Source organism: Chiloscyllium plagiosum, unplaced genomic scaffold (genome assembly GCF_037043375.1).
Source record: "Chiloscyllium plagiosum isolate Xiang-an unplaced genomic scaffold, Cpla_swu_hap1 HiC_scaffold_3, whole genome shotgun sequence".
In the NCBI taxonomy this organism is placed as follows: domain Eukaryota; kingdom Metazoa; phylum Chordata; class Chondrichthyes; order Orectolobiformes; family Hemiscylliidae; genus Chiloscyllium; species Chiloscyllium plagiosum.
Window position 1 is genome coordinate 147158862 of NW_028270141.1, and position 21245 is coordinate 147180106.

The window sequence follows — 21245 nt, forward strand, 5'->3', positions numbered from 1 at the left end:
CACCAGGGATATATTTCCCTCCCCACCCCTTTCCGCCTTCCGCAAAGACCATTCTCTCCGTGACTACCTGGTCAGGTCCACGCCCCCCCTACAACCCACCCTCCCTTCCTGGCACTTTCCCCTGCCACCGCAGGAACTGTAAAACCTGTGCCCACACCTCCTCCCTTACCTCTATCCAAGGCCCTAAAGGAGCCTTCCATATCCATCAAAATTTTACCTGCACATCCACTATCATTTATTGTATCCGTTGCTCCCGATGCGGTCTCCTCTACATTGGGGAGACTGGACGCCTCCTAGCAGAGCGCTTTAGGGAACATCTCCGAGACACCCGCACCAATCAACCAAACCGCCCTGTGGCCCAACATTTCAACTCCCCCTCCCACTCTGCCGAGGACATGGAGGTCCTGGGCCTCCTCCACCGCCGCTCCCTCACCACCAGACGCCTGGAGGAAGAACGCCTCATCTTCTGCCTCGGAACACTTCAACCCCAGGGCATCAATGTGGGCTTCAACAGTTTCCTCATTTCCCCTTCCCCCACCTCATCCTAGTTTCAAACTTCCAGTCCCCTTGACTTGTCCGGACTTGTCCAACCTGCCTAGCTCCTTTTCCACCTATCCACTCTACCCTCTCCTCCCTGACCTATCACCTTCACCCTCTCCCCCACTCACCCATTGTACTCTATGCTACTCTCTCCCCATCCACACCCTCCCCTAGCTTATCTCTCCACGCTTCAGGCTCTCTGCCTTTATTCCTGATGAAGGGCTTTTGCCCGAAACGTCGCTTTTCGTGAAGCTCCTCGATGCTGCCTGAACTGCTGTGCTCTTCCAGCACCACTAATCCAGAAATAGACACACACACACACACACACACATACACAGTTACTGGATAACACTGAAAATAAATCACAGGTGATATCACCCCATCAGCTAATTCCACTGGTACTGAGGCCAGCTCCTCCCCATTCGGTCAACCCAATTCTGCTGAAATGTGAGATGACCCGGTGTGTTTACTGAATGAGCCAGCAGAGGGAGGCGGTGAGTCCATGATGGAAGAGGTAACTTCCCTTCATTGGAGATAAAGAACTGAATCACCTCGAGATGTCAGAGACCAGGGCAAGGCGCCCGTAATCCCACGCCGTCTTCCTCAGTATAGAAAACAACAAGATCAAGACCTGGAAAAGAAAATTATAAAAATCATTCCAAGTGGTGTTAAACACAAACAAAAAAAAATCAATATAGATAAGGATTTGTATTAAAGATTTAAAATTCTTAAAAAAGCACAAAGGCTCAACAGGCTGAGAAAGGTGGAAATCAAGTATTAGACACGCGCAGGAAGACGGACGCGCGCAGGAAGACGGACGCGCGCAGGAAGACGGAGGCGCGCAGGAAGACGGAGGCGCGCAGGAAGACGGAGGCGCGCAGGAAGACGGAGGCACGCTGGAAGACGGACACGCGCAGGATGACGGACACGCGCAGGAAGACGGACGCGCGCAGGGAGACGGACGCGCGCAGGGAGACGGACGCGCGCAGGGAGACGGACACGCTCAGGGAGACGGACACGCGCAGGGAGACGGACACGTGCAGGATGACGGACACGTGCAGGAAGACGGACACGTGCAGGAAGACGGACACGTGCAGGAAGATGGACACGTGCAGGAAGACGGACACGTGCAGGATGACAGACGTGCGCAGGAAGACGGACGTGCGCAGGAAGACGGACACGTGCAGGAAGACGGACACGTGCAGGATGACGGACACGTGCAGGAAGACGGACACGTGCAGGATGACGGACACGTGCAGGAAGACGGACACGTGCAGGATGACGGACACGTGCAGGAAGACGGACACGTGCAGGATGACGGACACGTGCAGGATGACAGACGTGCGCAGGATGACAGACGTGCGCAGGAAGACGGACACGCGCAGGATGACAGACACGTGCAGGATGACGGACACAAAGGTAGAGGATTGGGAAGCCTTAAAAAAACAGCAGAGAGAACAAAAAATACATCAAGGCGGGAGAAAATGAAATAGGAGAGTAAACTAGCTAGTAATACTAAAGAAGATTGCAAGAGTTTTTTTCAGATATATAAAAGGGAAGGGACAGGCAAGAATGGACACTGAGCCCCTGGAAAATGAGGCTGGTGAAGTAGTAGTGAAAAGCAAAGAAATGGCAGAGGAACTTTCCATCAGTTTTCACAGTGGAAGAGACAAGCAGCATACCAGAACTTCAAGACAGTCTGGGGGCAGAGGTGAGTGTAGTGGCCATCACTCTGGAGAAGGTACTGGGGAAGCTGAAAAGGTCTGGAGGTGGATACATTACACAGACCTGATGGATCACTGATGAAGGATCACTGATGATAGAACATAGAACAATACAGCACAGAACAGGCCCTTCGGCCCACCATGTTGTGCCGAACATTTGTCCTAGCTTAAGCACCCATCCATGTACCTATCCAATTGCCGCTTAAAGGTCACCAAAGATTCTGACTCTACCACTCCCACGGGCAGCGCATTCCACGCCCCCACCACTCTCTGGGTAAAGAACTCACCCCTGACATCTCCCCTATACCTTCCACCCTTCACCTTAAATTTATGTCCCCTTGTAACACTCTGTTGTACCCGGGGAAAAAGTTTCTGACTGTCTACTCTATCGATTCCTCTGATCATCTTATAAACCTCTATCAAGTCACCCCTCATCCTTCGCCGTTCCAACGAGAAAAGGCCTAGCATTCTCAACCTATCCTCGTACGACCTATTCTCCATTCCAGGCAACATCCTGGTAAATCTTCTCTGCACCCTCTCCAAAGCTTCCACATCTTTCCTAAAGTGAGGCGACCAGAACTGCACACGTACTCCAAATGTAGCCTAACCAAAGTCCTGAACAGTTGCAACATCACTTCACGACTCTTGAATTCAATCCCTCTGCTAATGAACGCTAATACACCATTGGCCTTCTTACAAGCTCTATCCACCTGAGTGGCAACTTTCAAAGATCTATGAACATAGACCCCAAGATTCCTCTGTTCCTCCACCTCACTAAGAACCCTACCATTAACCCTGTATTCCGCATTCTTATTTGTCTTTTCAAAATGGACAACCTCACACTTGGCAGGGTTGAATTCCATCTGCCACTCCTCAGCCCAGCTCTGCATCATATCGAAGTCACTTTGCAGCCGACAACAGCCCTCCTCACTATCCACAACTCCACCAATCTTCGTATCATCTGCAAATTTACTGACCCACCCTTCGACTCCCTCTTCCAAGTCATTAATAAAAATTACAAACAGCAGAGGACCCAGAACTGATCCCTGCGGAACTCCACTTGTAACTGGGCTCCAGGCTGAATATTTACCATCTACCACCACTCTCTGACTTCGACCGGTTAGCCAGTTTTCTATCCAATTGGCCAAATTTCCCTCTATCCCATGCCTCCTGACTTTCCGCATAAGCCTACCATGGGGAACCTTATCAAATGCCTTACTAAAATCCAAGTATACTACATCCACTGCTCTACCCTCATCCACATGCTTGGTCACCTCCTCAAAGAATTCAATAAGACTTGTAAGGCAAGACCTACCCCTCACAAATCCGTGCTGGCTGTCCCTAATCAAGCAGTGTCTTTCCAGATACTCATAAATCCTGTCCCTCAGTAACCTTTCCATTACTTTGCCTACCACCGATGTAAGATTAACTGGCCTGTAATTCCCGGGGTTATCCCTATTCCCTTTTTTGAACAGGGGCACAACATTCGCCACTCTCCAGTCCCCTGGTACCACCCCCGTTGACAGTGAAGACGAAAAGATCATTGTCAACGGTACTGCAATTTCCTCTCTTGATTCCCACATAATCCTAGGATATATCCCATCAGGCCCGGGGGACTTGTCTATCCTCAAGTTGTTCAAAATGTCCAACACATCTTCCTTCCTAACAAGTATCTCCTCTAGCTTACCAGTCCGTTTCACACTCTCCTCTTCAACAATACAGTCCCTCTCGTTCGGAAATACTGAAGAAAAGTACTCATTCAAGACCTCTCCTATCTCTTCCGACTCAATACACAGTCTCCCACTACTGTCCTTGATCGGACCTACCCTCGTTCTCGTCATTCTCATGTTTCTCACATACGCATAAAATGCCTTGGGGTTATCCTTGATCCTATCCGCCAAAGATTTTTCATGCCCTCTCTTAGCTCTCCTAATCCCTTTCTTCAGGTCCCTTCTGGCTATCCTGTATCCCTCCACTGCTCTGTCTGAACCCTGTTTCCTCAACCTTATGTAAGCCTCCTTCTTCCTCTTTACAAGACATTCAACCTCCCTCATCAACCAAGGTTCCCTCACACGACCATCTCTTTCCTGCCTGACAGGTACATACATATCAAGGACACATCGTATCTGTTCCTTGAAAAAGTTCCACATTTCCACGACATCCTTCCCTGACAGCCTATGCTCCCAATTTATGCTCCTCAGATCCTGTCTTACAGCATCGTAATTACCCTTCCCCCAGTTGTAAAACCTACCCTGTTGCACGCACCTATCTCTCTCCATAACCAAGGTGAAAGTCACAGAATTGTGGTCACCGTCACCAAAATATTCACCCACTAACAAGCCCATTACTTGTCCCGGTTCATTACCAAATCCAATATGGCCTCCCCTCTGGTCGGACAATCTACATACTGAGTTAGAAAAGTTTCCTGGACACACTGCGCAAACACCGCCCCATCCAATCTACTTGATCTAAAGAGCTTCCAATCAATGTTTGGGAAGTTGAAATCGCCCATGACTACTACCCTGTGGCTTCTGCACCTTTCCAAAATCTGTTTCCCAATCTGTTTCTCCACATCTCTGCTGCTATTGGGGGGCCTATAGTAAACACCCAAAGGTGACTGCACCTTTCCTATTTCTGACTTCAGCCCATACTACCTCCAAAGGCAGATCCCCCTCGAACTGCCTTTCTGCAGCCGTTATACCATTTCTAATTAGCAACGCCACCCCCCCTCCTTTTTTACCACCCTCCCTAATCTTACTGAAACATCTGTAACCAGGAACCTCCAACAACCATTCCTGTCCCTCTTCTATCCACGTTTCCGTGATGGCCACAACATCGTAGTCCCAGGTACCGATCCACGCCTTAAGTTCACCGACCTTATTTCTGATACTCCTTGCGTTGAAGTATACACACTTGAACCCATCTCTGTGTCCGCAAGTATTCCCTGTCAGTGCTACCTTCTTCACAGCCTCCCCACATACTTGGACATCCTGACAAACAGCTAGCCTACTTGCTGGACTACAAGTCTGGATCCCATCCCCCTGCCAAATTAGTTTAAACCCCCCCGAAGAGTGCTAGCAAACCTACCCCCCAGGATATTGGTGCCCTTCTGGTTCAGGTGCAACCCGTCCTGCTCCTCGGATGCTGCCTGAACTGCTGTGCTTTTCCAGCACCACTCTACTCCAGAACCTGATGGACCACACCCCAGGGTTCTGAAGGAGATAGCGGAGCAGTTTGTGGAGACATACCTAGTGATCTTCTAGGAATCAAGGAGGGATCCAGAGGACTGGAAATGGCTAATATAACACCGCTGTTGAAGAAGGGAGGAGACAGAAAACTATAGGCCGGGTAGCCTGACCTCAGTCATTGGTAAGATTTCAGAGTCCATTATTAAGGATGAGATTGTGGAGTACTTGGACATGCATGAAAAAAATAGGGCTGAGTCAGCACAACTTCATCAAGGGGAGGTCATACCTGACAAATCTGTTAGATTTCTTTGAGGAGGTAGTGAGCAAGTTAGAAAATGTGGACATGATCTATTTGGATTTGGTTTGTTTTATTAATGTCACATGCACCAACATACACTGGAAGGTGTTGTTTTGCACGCTCTACAGGCAGGTCATACCACACACAGTTCATCAGGGTAGCAGAACAGAGCACAGAATACAGTGTTACAGCTGCAGAGAGGGTGCAGTGAGAGAGAGATCAGAATTAACATTTGAGAAGATGGTTGAAAAATCTGATAACAGCAGGGAAGAAGCTGTTCTTGAATCTGATCGTACGTGTATACAAACTTTCATATCTTCTGCCTGATGGAACAGGATGCAAGAGAGTATAACCAGGATGGGAGCAGTCTTTGATTATGTTGGTTCTTTCCCGAGGCAATGGAAAGTATAGATGGAGTCAATGGATGGAGGGCTGGTTCACGTGATAGACTGGGCTGTGTTCACAACTCTCTATAGTTTTGTGCAGTCTTGGGCACAGCAGTTGCCACACCACGCTGTGATGCAGCCAGATGGGATGCCTTCTATGATTCATGAATAAAACTCGGTAGTATCCCTGTGCACAGGTTAAATTTCCTTCACCTCCTGAGGAGGTAGAGAGGTTGTTGTGCTTTCTTGGTTGTTGTATTGACATGGGAAGACCAGGACAGTGTTAGTGATCATCACTCACAAGAACTTGACGCTCTCGACCATCTCCACCTCAGTACCATTGATATAGCCAGGGGCATGCCCTCCACTCTGCTTCCTGAAGTCAATGACCAGCTCCTTTGTTTTGCTGATGTTGATGGAGAGATTGTTGTCTTTACACCATGCTGTTAAGCACTCAGACTCTTCCCTGTGTTCTGTCCTGTCGTTGTTTGAGATCTCACCTGCAAGGGTGGTGTTGTCAGCAAACATGTAAGCAGAGCTGGGGCGGAATTTGACCACATAGTCGTATATGTGTAAGGAGTACAGTGGCGGGGGGGGGGGGGGTGAGTATGCAGCCTTGCTGGGCACTGGCATTGAGGATCATCATGGAGGTGCTATTGTGGCCTATTCTTACTGATTGTGGTCTGTGGGTCAGGAAGTCAAGGATCAAGTTACAGAGCGGGGTGCCGGGACCTATATCTTGGAGTTTACAGGTTATACAGTCATAGAGATGGACAGCACGGAAACAGACCCTTCGGTCCAACCCGTCCATACCGACCAGATATCCCAACCCAATCTAGTCCCACCTGCCAGCACCCAGCCCATATCCCTCCAAACCCTTCTACTCATATACCCATCCTGATGCCTGTTAAATGTCGCAATTGTACCAGCCTCCACCACTTCCTCTGGCACCTCATTCCATACACGTACCACCCTCTGAGTGAAAACGTTGCCCTGTAGGTCTCTCTTATATCTTACCCCTCTCACCCTAAACCTATGCCCTCTATTTCGCGACTCACCCACCCAGGGAAAAGACTTTGTCTATTTACCCTATCCATGCCCCTCATGATTTTATAAACCTGTATAAGGTCACCCCTCAGCCTCCGACGCTCCAGGGAAAACAGCCCCAGCCTGTTCAGCCTCTCCCTATAGTTCAAACCCTCCAACCCTGGCAACATCCTTGTCAATCTTTTCTGAACCCTTTCAAGTTTCACAACATCCTTCCAATAGGAAGGAGACCAGAATTGCACGCAATATTCCAACAGTGGCCTAACCAATGTCCTGTACAGCCGCAACATTACCTCCCAACTCCTGTACTCAATACTCTGACCAATAAAGGAAAGCACACCAAATGCCTTCTTCACTATCCTATCTACCTGCGACTCCACTTTCAAGGAGTTATGAACTTGCACTCCAAGGTCTCTTTGTTCAGCAACAGTCCCTAGGACCTTACCATTAAGTGTATAAGTCCTACTAAGATTTGCTTTCCCAAAATGCACCACCTCGCATTTATCTGAATTAAACTCCATCTGCCACTTCTTAGCCCATTGGCCCATCTGATCAAGATCCTGTTGTAATCTGAGGTAACCTTCTTCGCTGTCCACTACACCTCCAGTTTTGGTGTCATCAGCAAACTTACTAACTATGTCTCTTATGCTCACAACCAAATCATTTATATAAATGACAAAAAGGAGAGGACCCAGCACCGATCCTTGTTGCACGCCACTGGTCACAGGCCTCCAATCTGAAAAACAACCCTCCACCACCATCACCCTCTGTCTTCTACCTTTGAGCCCGTTCTGTGTCCAAATGGCTAGATCTCCCTGTATTCCATGAGATCTAACCTTGCTAACCAGTCTCCCATGGGGAACCTTGTCGACGCCTTACTGAAGTCCATATAGATCACACCTACTGCTCTGCCCTCATCAATCCTCTTTGTTACTTCTTCAAAAAACTCAATCAAGTTTGTGAGACATGAGTTCCAATGCACAAAACCATGTTGACTATCCCTAATTTTCCAAAATGTCACCATCTATTTCCCTACATTCTATATCTTCCATATCCTTTTCCACAGTAAATACTGATGCAAAATACTCGTTCAGTATCTGCCCCATCTCATGTGGCTCCACATAAAGGTCGCCTTGCTGATCTTTGAGGGGCCCTATTCTCTCCCTAGTTACCCTTTTGTCCTTAAATTAGTTTTTCTGGTCCCTGCAGGATCTGAGTGCATGACTGGAGACTCCATCCAGACCAGTCACTTTCTGTGGGTTCACTCTCAAAGGCTGACCTGATGTCGGGGCCGGTGACCATGGGTACAGGTGCACCAGAGGATGCTGGGATAGGTGACACCATTATGGAAAGGATGAGGTTGCAGGAGTGATTGATGGAATTACGGCCAGAGATGAGAAGCTTTAAACAGGAGGAGAGAATAAAAACGAAGAGCTCCCGTTCTCTGAAGAGGTGAATGACAGCGTGATCAAGCTTTTTGACGTTAATAGAGTTTCGGAAACCGAACACAAGGAATAACTTGCTGACCATGATGACTCCATTACCAGAAAAAAGAGAAAGATAAGCAGAATTGGAAAACACAGAGGGTTGCGAGGATGTGAAATCACTCTCTGTCAGAAACCCTGAACACAGCAGCCTGAAATGAAGGGGAGAGCTCTCCCATGAATTAACATGCACTCAAGTAACAGATGGAGACTGCTGTGCCTACCTGTGTACATGCTTTTAAATTGTTGAAATATTTGAAGAATAAAAGAAGTAGAGAAGAGGTCAGTAGGAACTAGGCGATGGACTGACTGTCCTCATCGGCTTAGCTTCCAGTTTATACATGATTGAATCAAAAAGATTTTTTTTAAATACTGAGGTTGCTAGACATCAAGTACAGCAATTAGAAGTTCCACCCTCTGGCACGTTCCATTCTTACACCGTCAGACATTAACATAAAGTGAGTGACTTTGGTTTCCATTGCAATGCCTGAGTCACAAAGTCACTATGTTTCAACAACAACCTGTGTTTATGTAGCAGTTTTTAACATCATGAAACATATCAAGGCACTTTGCAAGAGCTTTATAAATCATCATAAGTATTGCCTCCAAAGATGCAATTTAAAAAAAAAACAAAAGTTCATCTTTACCTCTGCAGTTGGCATGATGCATTTGATGCCAAAGTGAGATTAGTTTTTATACAATCTGGATTTTTAAACAAATTCATTCTCTGCAGCATTAACAGCTGCAGCGAGGCTGAGCTGACCCCACATCCTTGTTTTCAAATTGCTTTGTTCCCTCACCTCTGTCTGTATTCCTCTGCCTTTAGCTGCCCAGACCCCAATCCCTTTCCTAAACCTTGCCATCTCAGCCTCTCTCCTACTCCTTGGGTAGGCCATCGTTTTGGCCACCATCGGTCCTCAAATGAGGCTCATCGTCGGTCTTTGTTTGATAACTGCATTTGTGAAGCATCTTTAGTGGCTCTGCACTATTAAGCCATCACTCTGTGAGGTGACTCTTGGTCTGTGACACGCGGGAAACAGACCGACTGACCTTCAAAACAGACTGACGCCACTTACCCAGAAACTGACAAAGTAGATAAGCAGGACGGTGGGGATTCCTCCAAAACTGTTACCCTGCAGCACCGTGGATCCTCGCTCGAGGTTGAAGCAGTTGGTGCTATTAAATGCAGCAGTTGTCCTGAGCACTCGGTCCATCACGGTGGGCGGGATCTAGAGAGCAAACAGCTCCCAATACTTTCATCTAGAAGGCGATGCCAAAAGGAGTGATCAACAAAAATAGCGACTTCTTCATTGTCCTTCAATAAACATTATTTACCCACCGACAACAACTCACCCCCAAAAGGATGAAGAGCTTGACTTTTGCGAGAAAAAACAGAACATTTGTCCCCCCCCACAGCATTTATTGACTGAGATATTCCTTCAGGGAAGGAATCTGCCATCCTTACCTGGTCTGGCCTACATGTGACTCCAGACCCACAAAAATATGGTTGACTCTTAACTGCCCTCTGGGCAATTAGGGATGGGCAATAAATGCTGCCCCAGCCAGCAACGCCCTCATCCCATGAATGAATAAAGAGAGATATGCATTCCAAACAGGTTAATTTCACACCAAATAAAAACTGAAAAGACTGCGGATACTGTCAATCAGAAACAAAACCAAAGTTGCTGGAAATCAACTCTCTCACCGAACCCAAAATGGTAACTCTGATTTCTCTGCACAGATGTTGCCAGACCTGCTGAGCTTTTCCAGCAACTTCGGTTTTTGTTTCTAAACTTATACACAGACTTGAAACGTTCACTCAGTTTCTCTCTCCACAGACACTGCCAGACCTACTGAGTTTCTGCAGCGTGCTCCCTTTCAGATTTTCTGCATCTGCAGAATTTTGCTTTTCTTCTACTCCCACTTTCAATTCCTTCTTATATACGACAGCCTAAGCGCATAGGCCAATGGGCTGAGGAGTGGCAGATGGAATTTAATTTAAATCTTAGCAGGACTTGTACACTTAATGGTAAGGTCCTATGGCGTGTTGCTGAACAAAGAGACCTTGGAGTGCAGGTTCATAGTTCCTTGAAATTGGAGTAGCAGATAGATATGTTAGTGAAGAAGGTATTTGGTATGCTTTCCTTTATTGGTCAGAGCAATGTGTATTGGAGTTGGGGGGGTCATGTTGTGGCTGTACAGGACATTAGTTCGGCTACTTTTGGAATACTGCATTCAGTTTTGGTCTCCCTCCTATAGGAAAGATGTTGTTAAGTTTGAAAGGTCCATAAAAGATTTACAAGGATGTTGCCAGGGTTGGAAGGTTTGAACTATAGGGAGAGGCTGAACAGGCTGTTTACTCTGGAGCGTTGGAGGCTGAGGGGTGACCTCATAGAGGGTTATAAAATCATAAGGAGAATGGAGGGGGGGGGTAAATAGACAAGGTTTTTTTCCCCAGGGTAGAAGAGTCCAAAGATAGAGGGCATAGATTAGATTCCCTACAGTATGGAAACAGGCCCTTCAGCCCAAAGAGTAACCTACCCAGACCCCTGCATTTACCCCTGACTAATGCACCTAACACCATGGGCAATTTAGCATGGCCAATTCACTTGACCTGCACATCTTTGGACTGTGGGAGAAAACCGGAGCACCCGGAGGAAACCCACGCGGATACGGAGAGAATGTGCAAACTCCACACAGACAGTCACCCGAGGCTGGAATCAAACCCGGGTTCCCTGGCGACTGTGAGACAGCAGTGCTAACCACTAAGCCATCGTGATTTAAGGTGAGAGGTGAAAGATTTAATAGGGAATTGAGGGTCAACTTTTTCCCCCAGAGGGTGGTGTGTGTATGGAATGAGCTACCACAGGAAGTGGTGGAGGCTGGTACAATTACAACATTTGGAGGTTGCCACTGATGAAGTTACCTGGATATCAAACCTACAGCTCAGCGAGCAAACCTACACCCTAAACAATTACAACTTTTAAAAGGCATTTGGATGGGTATATGAACCAGAAGGGTTTAGAGGGATATGGGCCAAATGCTGGCAAATGAGACTAGATTAAATTAGGATGTCTGGTCAGCATGGACAAGTTGGACCAAAGGGTCTATTTCCATGCTGTACAATTCTACGACTCTAAGCAGGAAAATTAAAAAGCAGACTTAATCGAGGTTTTTAAAAATCACAAAGGAGTTTTAATAAGTCAGAACAGTTCCTGGGACAGAAGGAGCATTAATCACAGGATCCAAGATTTAAAGGAACAAAAAGAAGATGAGGAGATTTTCTTTCCAAACACAGTGGGTTAGTTATGTTCTGCAGTCCATTGCCTGTAAGAACGGAATAGCAGATTCATGTGGAAAAGGTAATAATTGGAGATTTATGAGGAAGAGCTTGTCCTGTGATCCAGGACAAACAGAGTGCACCAAGTGGGCTGCTTCTGCTCTACAATTCTTCACTTGGTTCAGGGTGTATATTTGAAATAACTCCATCCATTTTTTTTTCTGGAGTTCTGCTGCCGAAATGACCCTGGACAATGACTGCCATCACTCGTTGGTGGAGCCACGCTCAGCGCATTTGAATGGAGCCGAGCCAATCCGTGATAACTGTCCTTAAAAGAAAAAGGAAGTGGAGAGAGTGGTGCTGGAAAAGCACAGCAGGTCAGGCAGCAGCCGAGGAGCAGAATCGCTGTTTCGGGCATAAGTTCTTCATCAGGAATGAGGCTTGATGAAGGGCTTATGCCCGAAATGTTGACTCTCCTACTCCTCGGATGCTGCCTGACCGGCTGTGCTTTTCCAGCACCACACTCTTTGACTCTGATCTCCAGCATCTGCAGTCCTCACTTTCTACCCATAGATCAGAACAGCACAGGAACAGGCCCCTCGGCCCACCATGATTTTCCTGACCATGATGCCATTCTAAACTAATCCCATCAGCCTGCATATGGTCCAGATCCTTCCATTCCCTGCCTGTTCATGTGTCTGTCTAAATGCCTTCTAAACATTGCTGTCATATCTATTCCTACCACTTCCCCTGGCAGCCTGTTCCAGGCACCTACAACTTCCTGTGTAAAACAACTTGCCTCACACATCTTTAAACTTTCCCCCCTCTCACTTTGAACCAATGCCCCTTAATAGCTGACACTTCCACCTTGGGGATAAGACTCCACCTTATCCATGCCACTCATAATTTTATAGACTTCAATCTCTGACGCTCTCACAAAAACCATCCAAGTTTGTCCAATCTCTCCTCTTCGCTAATACACTCCAATCCAAGCAACATTCTGGTAAACCTCTATCACACCCTCTCCAAAGTCTCGACATTCTTCCTATAGTGTGTACACAGAACTGCACACAATACTTTAAATGGCCTAACTAAAAAAGTTTTATACAGCTGCAACATGACTTGCCAATTTTTAAACTCAATGACCCAACTGAGGAAGGCAAGCATGCCATATGCCTTCTTTACCACCTTATCCACTCACTTTGTCACTTTCAGGGAGCTATGGACTTGCGCCCGAAGATCCCTCTGTATATCAATGTTCCTAAGGGACACTTGCTGTATATTTTCCTCTTGTGTTGACCTCCCAAAATGCACTGCCACACACTTAAACTCCACCTGCCATTCCTCCACCCAACTTTCCGACTGATCTATATCCTGCCACATCCTTTGACAACCTTCCTCACTATCCACAACGCCATCAATTTTTGTGTCATCTGAACACTTACTAAGTTATTAACTTACTGAATAGACCACTGACATTTTGATCCAAATCATTTATATATTTATTAAACAAAGAGGTCCCAGCACTGGTCCTTGTGGAACACCACTGGGCACAACCCTCCAGCCAGAAAAACACCCCTCCACAACTACCCTCTGCCTTCTGTTATCAAGCCAATTTTATATCCAGCTTATCAACTCACCATGGATTCCATATGACTTCACATTCTGGACCAGTCTATCATGAGTGACCTTGTCAAATGCTTTAGAAAAGCTCTTGTGAACAACATCCACTGCCTTACTCTCCTCATTCATCATCACCACTTTCTTGAAAAACTCAAACCGATTTTCAAGATAAGACCTCCCAGCTCAAAGCCATTTTAACGATCCATCATAGGTCCATTATCTTTCCAAATGTGAGTAAATCCTGTCCCTAAAATGCTACTGCAATAATTTGCCCTGCCACTGATGTCAGGCTCACTGGCCTGTAATTTCCTGGATTGCCTGTGTTGCCAAACAAAGGAACATTGGCTATTCTCCAGTCTTCTGGGGCCTTACCTAGGGCCAAGGTGGATACAAAAATCTCTGTCAAGGTCCCCTCTTGCCTCCCTCAGTATCCTGGGATAGATCCCATCAGGCCCTGGGGACTTTTCTACCTTAATGTTTTTCAAGACACCCAACACCACCTCCTTCTTAATATCAGACATACAGTACCCTGGAATATCAATATAACGCTCCCTAATCTTACCAGTTCCTAAACCTTACATATGCTTCCTTTTCCTTTTTGACGAAATTTTCAAAATCTCCTGTCATTCCATGATTCCTGAATCTTGCCGTCCTTATCTTTCATCCTCTCAGGAACATGCTCATCCTGAGCTCTGATCAACTGGCCTTTAAAAGGCTCCCACACACCTTCAAACAGCCGCCCCAATCTAATTTCTCAAGTTCCCACCTCGTCCTGTTGGCATTAGCCTTACCCCCAACTTAGCACTTGCACCCGAGGACCAGTCTTATCCTTATCTACAATTATCTTAAAACTTATAGAATTAATGGTCACTGTTCCCAAAATGTTCCCCCACTGACACTTCAATCACCTGGCCAGGCCCATTCCCCAGTACAAGGTCTAGTATGGCCCTTCCCTTAGTTGGGCAAAAGTGAGGACTGCAGATGCTGGAGATTAGAGTCAAGAGTGTGGTGCTGGAAAAGCACAGCAGGTCAGGCAGCATCTTAGTTGGACTATCTACAAGAAATGTTCCTGGATGCACCTAACAAATTCTGCCTATCTAAGCCCCTGGCACCAAATGAGTCCCAATTACTATTGGGGAAGTTAAAGTCACCCACTCGTTTTTACCCCTTCCATGATCTGCTTACATATATACTCTCTATTACCCACTGGCTATTGGGAGACCTATGGTGTAACCCCATCAATAGTGACTGCACCTTTCCTATTCCTGAGGTCTACCCATAGGCCTCATTGAATGGCCTCTCTCAGTACAGCTGTGACATTCTCCTTAATCAGTAATGCAACTCCCCCGTCCCTTTCATCCAGCCCCATCACACCTGAAACATCTAAACTCTGAGCTGCCCTTCTCTCAACCAGGTTTCTGTAATGGCTACGTCATTGTAGTCCCAGGTACTAATCCAAGCTCGAAGCTCATCTGCTTCATCTGTCATACTCTGCATCAAAATAAATATACTTCAGACCCTGCCTTGTCCTGCCACCTTCATTAACCTGGCCCTGCCTGTTCTTCTTAATGGGCTTACTTGACTTAACCTGTACCTTCACTTCAATCACTGCACACGCTGAGTTACTGCTCTGGTTCCCAACCCCCATGCCACAATAGTTTAAAGCTTCCTGAGTGGCACTAGCGAAAGCTACCCTGCCACAATATTGGTGTCATGTCCCAGCTCGGCGAACTGGACCCCTTTGTTTTACATTGCCTGTCCAAACTCACCACTTCACCCCGTGTGTGTTCAATTTCATTGGCCATGTGCCTGACAATTCTACCTCTGGGACACCCGGACCAACCAACCCAACCACCCTGTAGCTCAACATTTCAATTCCCCCTCCCACTCCACCAAGGATATGCAGGTCTTTGGACTCCTCCATCGTCAGACCACAGCGAAACGACGGTTGGAGGAAGAACGCCTCATCTTCCGGCTAGGAACCCTCCAACCACAAGGGATGAACTCGGATTTCACCAGTTTTCTCATTTCCCCTCCCCCCAGCCTGTCTCAGTCAAATCCATCGAACTCAGCACCGCCTTCCTAACCTGCAATCTTCTTCCCGACCTCTCCGCCCCCACCCCAGTCTGACCTATCACCCTCACCTTGACCTCTTTCCACCTATCACATTTCCGACGCCCCTCCCCCAAGTCCCTCCTCCCTATCTTTTATCTTAGCCTGCTGGACACACTTTCCTCATTCCTGAAGAAGGGCTAATGCCCGAAACGTCGATTCTCCTGTTCCCTAGATGCTGCCTGACCTGCTGCGCTTTTCCAGCAACACATTTCCATCTCTGACAATTCTACCAGCCTGCCTACATCCTCCTGAAGTCTTTACTACCCTCACAGTTCAGGGTAGTGACATTATTTCCAAGTTTTTGTGTCACCTGTAAATTGTACTCTGCACGTCCATTAATATTGGTCATTCGTAGAAAAGCAGTTGACTTTTTACTGGGAAATTCCATAATAAACCTTGGTCCATTTTGAGAGACAAACCAGCCTCACAACTTAAATGGTTTGAGTGATAGGGAGAGGTTGAATAGGCTGGGGCTGTTTTCCCTGAAGTGTCGGAGGCTGAGGGGTGACCTCATAGAGGTTTATAAAATCATAAGGGGCATGGATCGGGTAAATAGACAAGATCTTTTCCCTGGGGTAGGGAACTAGAGTGCACAGGTTTAAGGTGAGAGGGGAAAGATTTAAAAGGGACCCAAGGGCACCTTTTTCACGCAGAGGGTAGTGCATGTATGGAATGAGCTGCCAGAGGAAGTGGTGGAGGCTGGTACAATTACAGCATTTAAAAGGCATCTGGATGGGTATATGTAAAGGGAAGGGTTTAGAGGGATCTGGCAATTGGGACTAGATTAGGTTAGGTATCTGGGCAGCCAGACCGGAGGGTCTGTTTCCGTGCTGTACATCTCTATGACTCCATGACACTAACAAGTAAAAAGGGCTGCGGATGCTGTGGAACAGCGCAGATGCTGCCAGTGCTGCTGAGTTTCTCTGTTGCTAAATTTTTGTTTATAAGTCACCACTACTTCTCTGTCTCCTCTCAATCAGCTGACTTTGCATCTTGCTCCTTTTCTCCCACGTGTTTCTGCCATCGACTGCCAAGTCTGTTTGTGACTGTTCAGCAAACTGCTTTTGAAAATCCATATACAACGTGTCAACATCACCAAGAAAATACCACTTCAACTAAACATGACTCACCTGAAACTAACCTACGCCAGCTTCCTCTCATTAATCTGCACTCATGCAAGCAATTTACTTTTCCAAATTATCAATGCTAAAGCTTTCCCACCAGGCAAGGTTAAACCAACTGGCTCAATATAATCAGATGGTAAACACAACTAAATACAGCAAGGAATCAGGAGAAGATTCTTTACCTTCTGAGAGTCCAACACCAGGGGGCACTGTGTTTTAAAATTAGGATTTGGAGGTGCCGGTGTCGGACTGGGGTATTAAAAATCACACAACACCAGGTTATAGTCCAACAGGTTCACAGCTGCTCCTTCATCAGGTGGCTGTGTGGATGAAGAAGCGGCGCTCCACACGCAGAGCAGAGTGACGTGAGAAGTTCAAATAACTCTTTTCTTCAACCTTCAAATGGTTCCTTAACACTATTTCCATCCTCACTCTAAAAGTACCAGTTGTGGTGGGAAAGTGGAAGTAAACCCATTGAGAATTCTGATGTCCCTCCCTGCAACTCTCTCAGAAATAACTTCCAGGGTAATGCAATAAGGAACAGCAGCTGACGCAGAATGAGTCAGAAACAGTCTCTCTCTCGGTTCAATGCAGAGACAGCACAGACTGTGTGGAACTCATTGCCACATAGGGCTGTGGAGGCCAAGTCCCTGAGTGTACAATAGTCCCCCCATAGCCGCTGGGGATACCTTCCAAGACCCACCCCAGAAGCCTGAAACAGTCTCCTGGTCCCTGGTTCTGAAACCTTCCCTATAATATGTTTGGGCCATGGTAAACCACGGAAACCAGACCCATGGATACAGGGGTCACCCTGTATTTAAGACCAAGACAGACAGGTTCTTCATTAGGAAGGGGATTAAAGGAGCAATGGGAGTTGAGAAGCACATCAGCCATGGTTGAATGGCTGAGCAGACTCAGTGCATCTATTCCTTACAGTGTGGAAGTAGGCCATTCAGCCCATTGGCCCTCCAAAGACCATCCCACCCAGACTCATCCCCCCAACCTTATTCCCTGTAATCCTGCATTTCTCATGGTTAACCCACCTAGCCTGCACAATTTCGCATGGCTAATTCACCTGACCTGCCCATCTTTGGACTGTGAGAGGAAACCGGAGCACCCGGAGGAAACCCGCACAGACACAGGGAGAACGTGCAAACTCCACGCAATCACCCGAGGGTGGATTTGAACCTAGACCCCCTGGTGCTGAGAGGCAGCGGTGCTAACCGCTGAGCCACACCTATACCTTCTGCTCTTATACAGAGGGAGTGCTGCACTGAGGGAGGACAGCACAGCACAGAAGATGCATAACAGCAAGGGAGGGGAGAGCTGAGGGACAGCTGCTTGGTCAGAGCCAAGGGATTTAAACAGAAATCTCAGGCGAAGATGTGGTATGGACCGGCGCTATGTGAGAGAAGTGTAGAGGCACCTCACAGTATCCCATCAATCTTTACCCAGGAACAGATTCATTTTGATGAGATCATTAGCTCATTTCAAGTTACTGTCCTTCAGTACACGTGACAAGATTACAATGGCCTGTGAAGGACCTTACAGTTCACCCAACTAATGACACCAAGTGTGGACAGGGCTGTGAGGGGACTGACCACCGGGTGGGACAGGGCTGTGAGGGGACTGACCACAGGGTGGGACAGGGCTGTGAGGGCACTGACCACAGGGTGGGACCGGGTTGTGAGGGCACTGACCACAGGGTGGGACCGGGCTGTGAGGGCACTGACCACTGGGTGGGACCGGGCTGTGAAGGCACTGACCACCGGGTGGGACCGGGCTGTGAGGGCACTGACCACCGGGTGGGACCGGGCTGTGAGGGCACTGACCACCGGGTGGGACAGGGCTGTGAGGGCACTGACCACAGGGTGGGACAGGGCTGTGAGGGCACTGACCACAGGGTGGGACAGGGCTGTGAGGGCACTGACCACAGGGTGGGACAGGGCTGTGAGGGCACTGACCGCAGGGTGGGACAGGGCTGTGAGGGGATTGACCACAGGGTGGGACAGGGCTGTGAGGGGACTGACCACAGGGTGGGACAGGGCTGTGAGGGGACTGACCACAGGGTGGGACAGGGCTGTGAGGGGATGACCACTGGGTGGGACAGGGCTGTGAGGGGATTGACCACAGGGTGGGACAGGGCTGTGAAGGGATGACCACTGAGTGGGACAGGGCTGTAAGGGGATTGACCACAGGGTGGGACAGGGCTGTGAGGGGATGACCACAGGGTGGGACAGGGCTGTGAGGGGATGACCACTGAGTGGGACAGGGCTGTAAGGGGATTGACCACAGGGTGGGACAGGGCTGTGAGGGGATGACCACAGGGTGGGACAGGGCTGTGAGGGGATGACCACTGAGTGGGACAGGGCTGTGAGGGCACTGACCACAGGGTGGGACAGGGAATGGTAAAGTCGGGAATGGCCAGCTGTCCAGTTCCAGTCCAACATGGCGATAAAGTGCACCAGAAGAAGTGAGGAGAGAGTTTCTCAGAGCTGCCTGAACTGTTGGTCCCTGTAAAGTTGTCAGTAGAAACCCACCTGCAGAGGAATGCTACCTCCCCTGGAGTCGGTCGCTCATCTCCCAGAGAATCCCGATCAGCACCTTCCCTCGGTTCAGCCTCTGGCTCATGAACATTTCCTGTTTGGATTGACCTTTTTTTTAAACAGTCCCCACCCAGTCAAAACAGAACAAACCCGAGAGTTAAAGTGAAAGTAAGCCAGGCCGGGGAGCAGCTGTAAGGCACGAAGCAACACAGCAAACCCCACACCGAGCGAGGCTGCCAGGGTCTGGGGTTCCACCAGACACCCTCACACACACCCACACCCTCACAGAGACACAGACCCACACGCTCACAGAGACACACACCCACACCCTCACAGAGACACACACCCTCACACAGACACCCTCACACACACCCACACCCTCACAGAGACACAGACCCACACGCTCACAGAGACACACACCCACACCCTCACAGAGACACACACCCTCACACAGACACCCTCACACACACCCACACCCTCACAGAGACACAGACCCACACCCTCACAGAGACACACACCCACACCCTCACAGACACACACCCTCACAGAGACACACACCCACACCCTCACAGAGACACAGACACACACCCTCACAGAGACACACACCCTCACACACACCCACACCCTCACAGAGACACACACCCTCACACAGACACACACCCACACAGAGACACACACTCACAGAGACACACACCCTCACACAGACACACACCCTCACAGAGACACACAACCCCCTCACACAGACACACACCCACACCCTCACACACACCCACAACCCCCTCACACACACACACTCACACAGACACACACCCTCACACACACACAACTCCCTCACACACACACACACACCCTCACACACACACACTCACACAGACACACACCCTCACACACACACACAACCCCCTCACACACACCCTCACACACACACTCACACACCCTCACAGAGACACACACCCTCACACACACACACAACCCCCTCACACACACACTCACACAGACACACACCCTCACACAGACACACACCCTCACAGAGACACACACCCCCCTCACACAGACACACAACCCCCTCACACACACCCACACCCTCACACAAACACACGACCCCCTCACAGAGACACACAGCCTCACACACACCCACACCCTCACACAGACACACAACCCCCTCACAGAGACACACACCCTCACAGAGACACACAACTCCCTCATACAGACACACACCCTCATAGAGACACACAACCACCTCACACACACCCTCACAGAGACACACAACTCCACACACACACACACACCCTCCCACAGACACACAAGCCCCCACACACGCCCCCACACAGACACACAACCCCACACACACTCTCACATGGACACACAACCCACCCCTACACACACACATGCATACACTCTCACGTACACACACATTCACACAGACACACAAACGGATCACACACCCTCCCACAGACACACAACCCCACACACACACACAAACCCTCAACCCCCCACACACCCCCTCAACCCCCCCACACACACACCCTCACACAGTCACACAAACCCCCACACAGACACTCACACAGACACACACACATTCACGCGGATACAGAATCCCTCACACACAATCATTCACACAGACACACAACCCTACACACACACTCACACAGACACACAACATCCCACACATGTCCTCACACAGACACAGCCCCTCACACAGACACACAACCACCCACACATCCCCCTCACACTGACACACAACCCCCACACACACACACCCTCGCACTGACACACTACCCCCCCCACACACACAGACACATACAACCCAAACAGGCACACCCTCCCACAGACACACAACCCCACACACACACTCTCACACAGACACACTGGTGCTGGTGTGGTCTAGAG

The 21245-nt window shown here is 48.6% G+C and overlaps 1 protein-coding gene across 2 annotated transcripts in view; it reads right to left on the bottom strand.

Annotated features, from left to right (window-relative positions):
- Positions 1–19472, bottom strand: part of LOC122548519 (mechanosensitive cation channel TMEM63B-like) — a 68625-nt gene extending 49153 nt beyond the window's left edge. Inside the window, exons 1-3 of one of the 2 annotated variants that reach the window (XM_087984157.1) lie at positions 19350–19472; positions 9744–9927; positions 1092–1171 (exon numbers count right to left, since the gene is read on the bottom strand). In XM_087984157.1, coding sequence (XP_087840283.1) covers positions 1092–1171; positions 9744–9881 — 218 coding nt within the window. In that variant the 5' untranslated portion in view covers positions 9882–9927; positions 19350–19472. Of the gene's footprint in view, positions 1–1091; positions 1172–6046; positions 6637–9743; positions 9928–19349 lie in introns of those variants that run through there. The other variant, XM_087984164.1, reaches the window with a different exon arrangement.
- Between the last annotated feature and the right edge of the window lie 1773 nt (positions 19473–21245).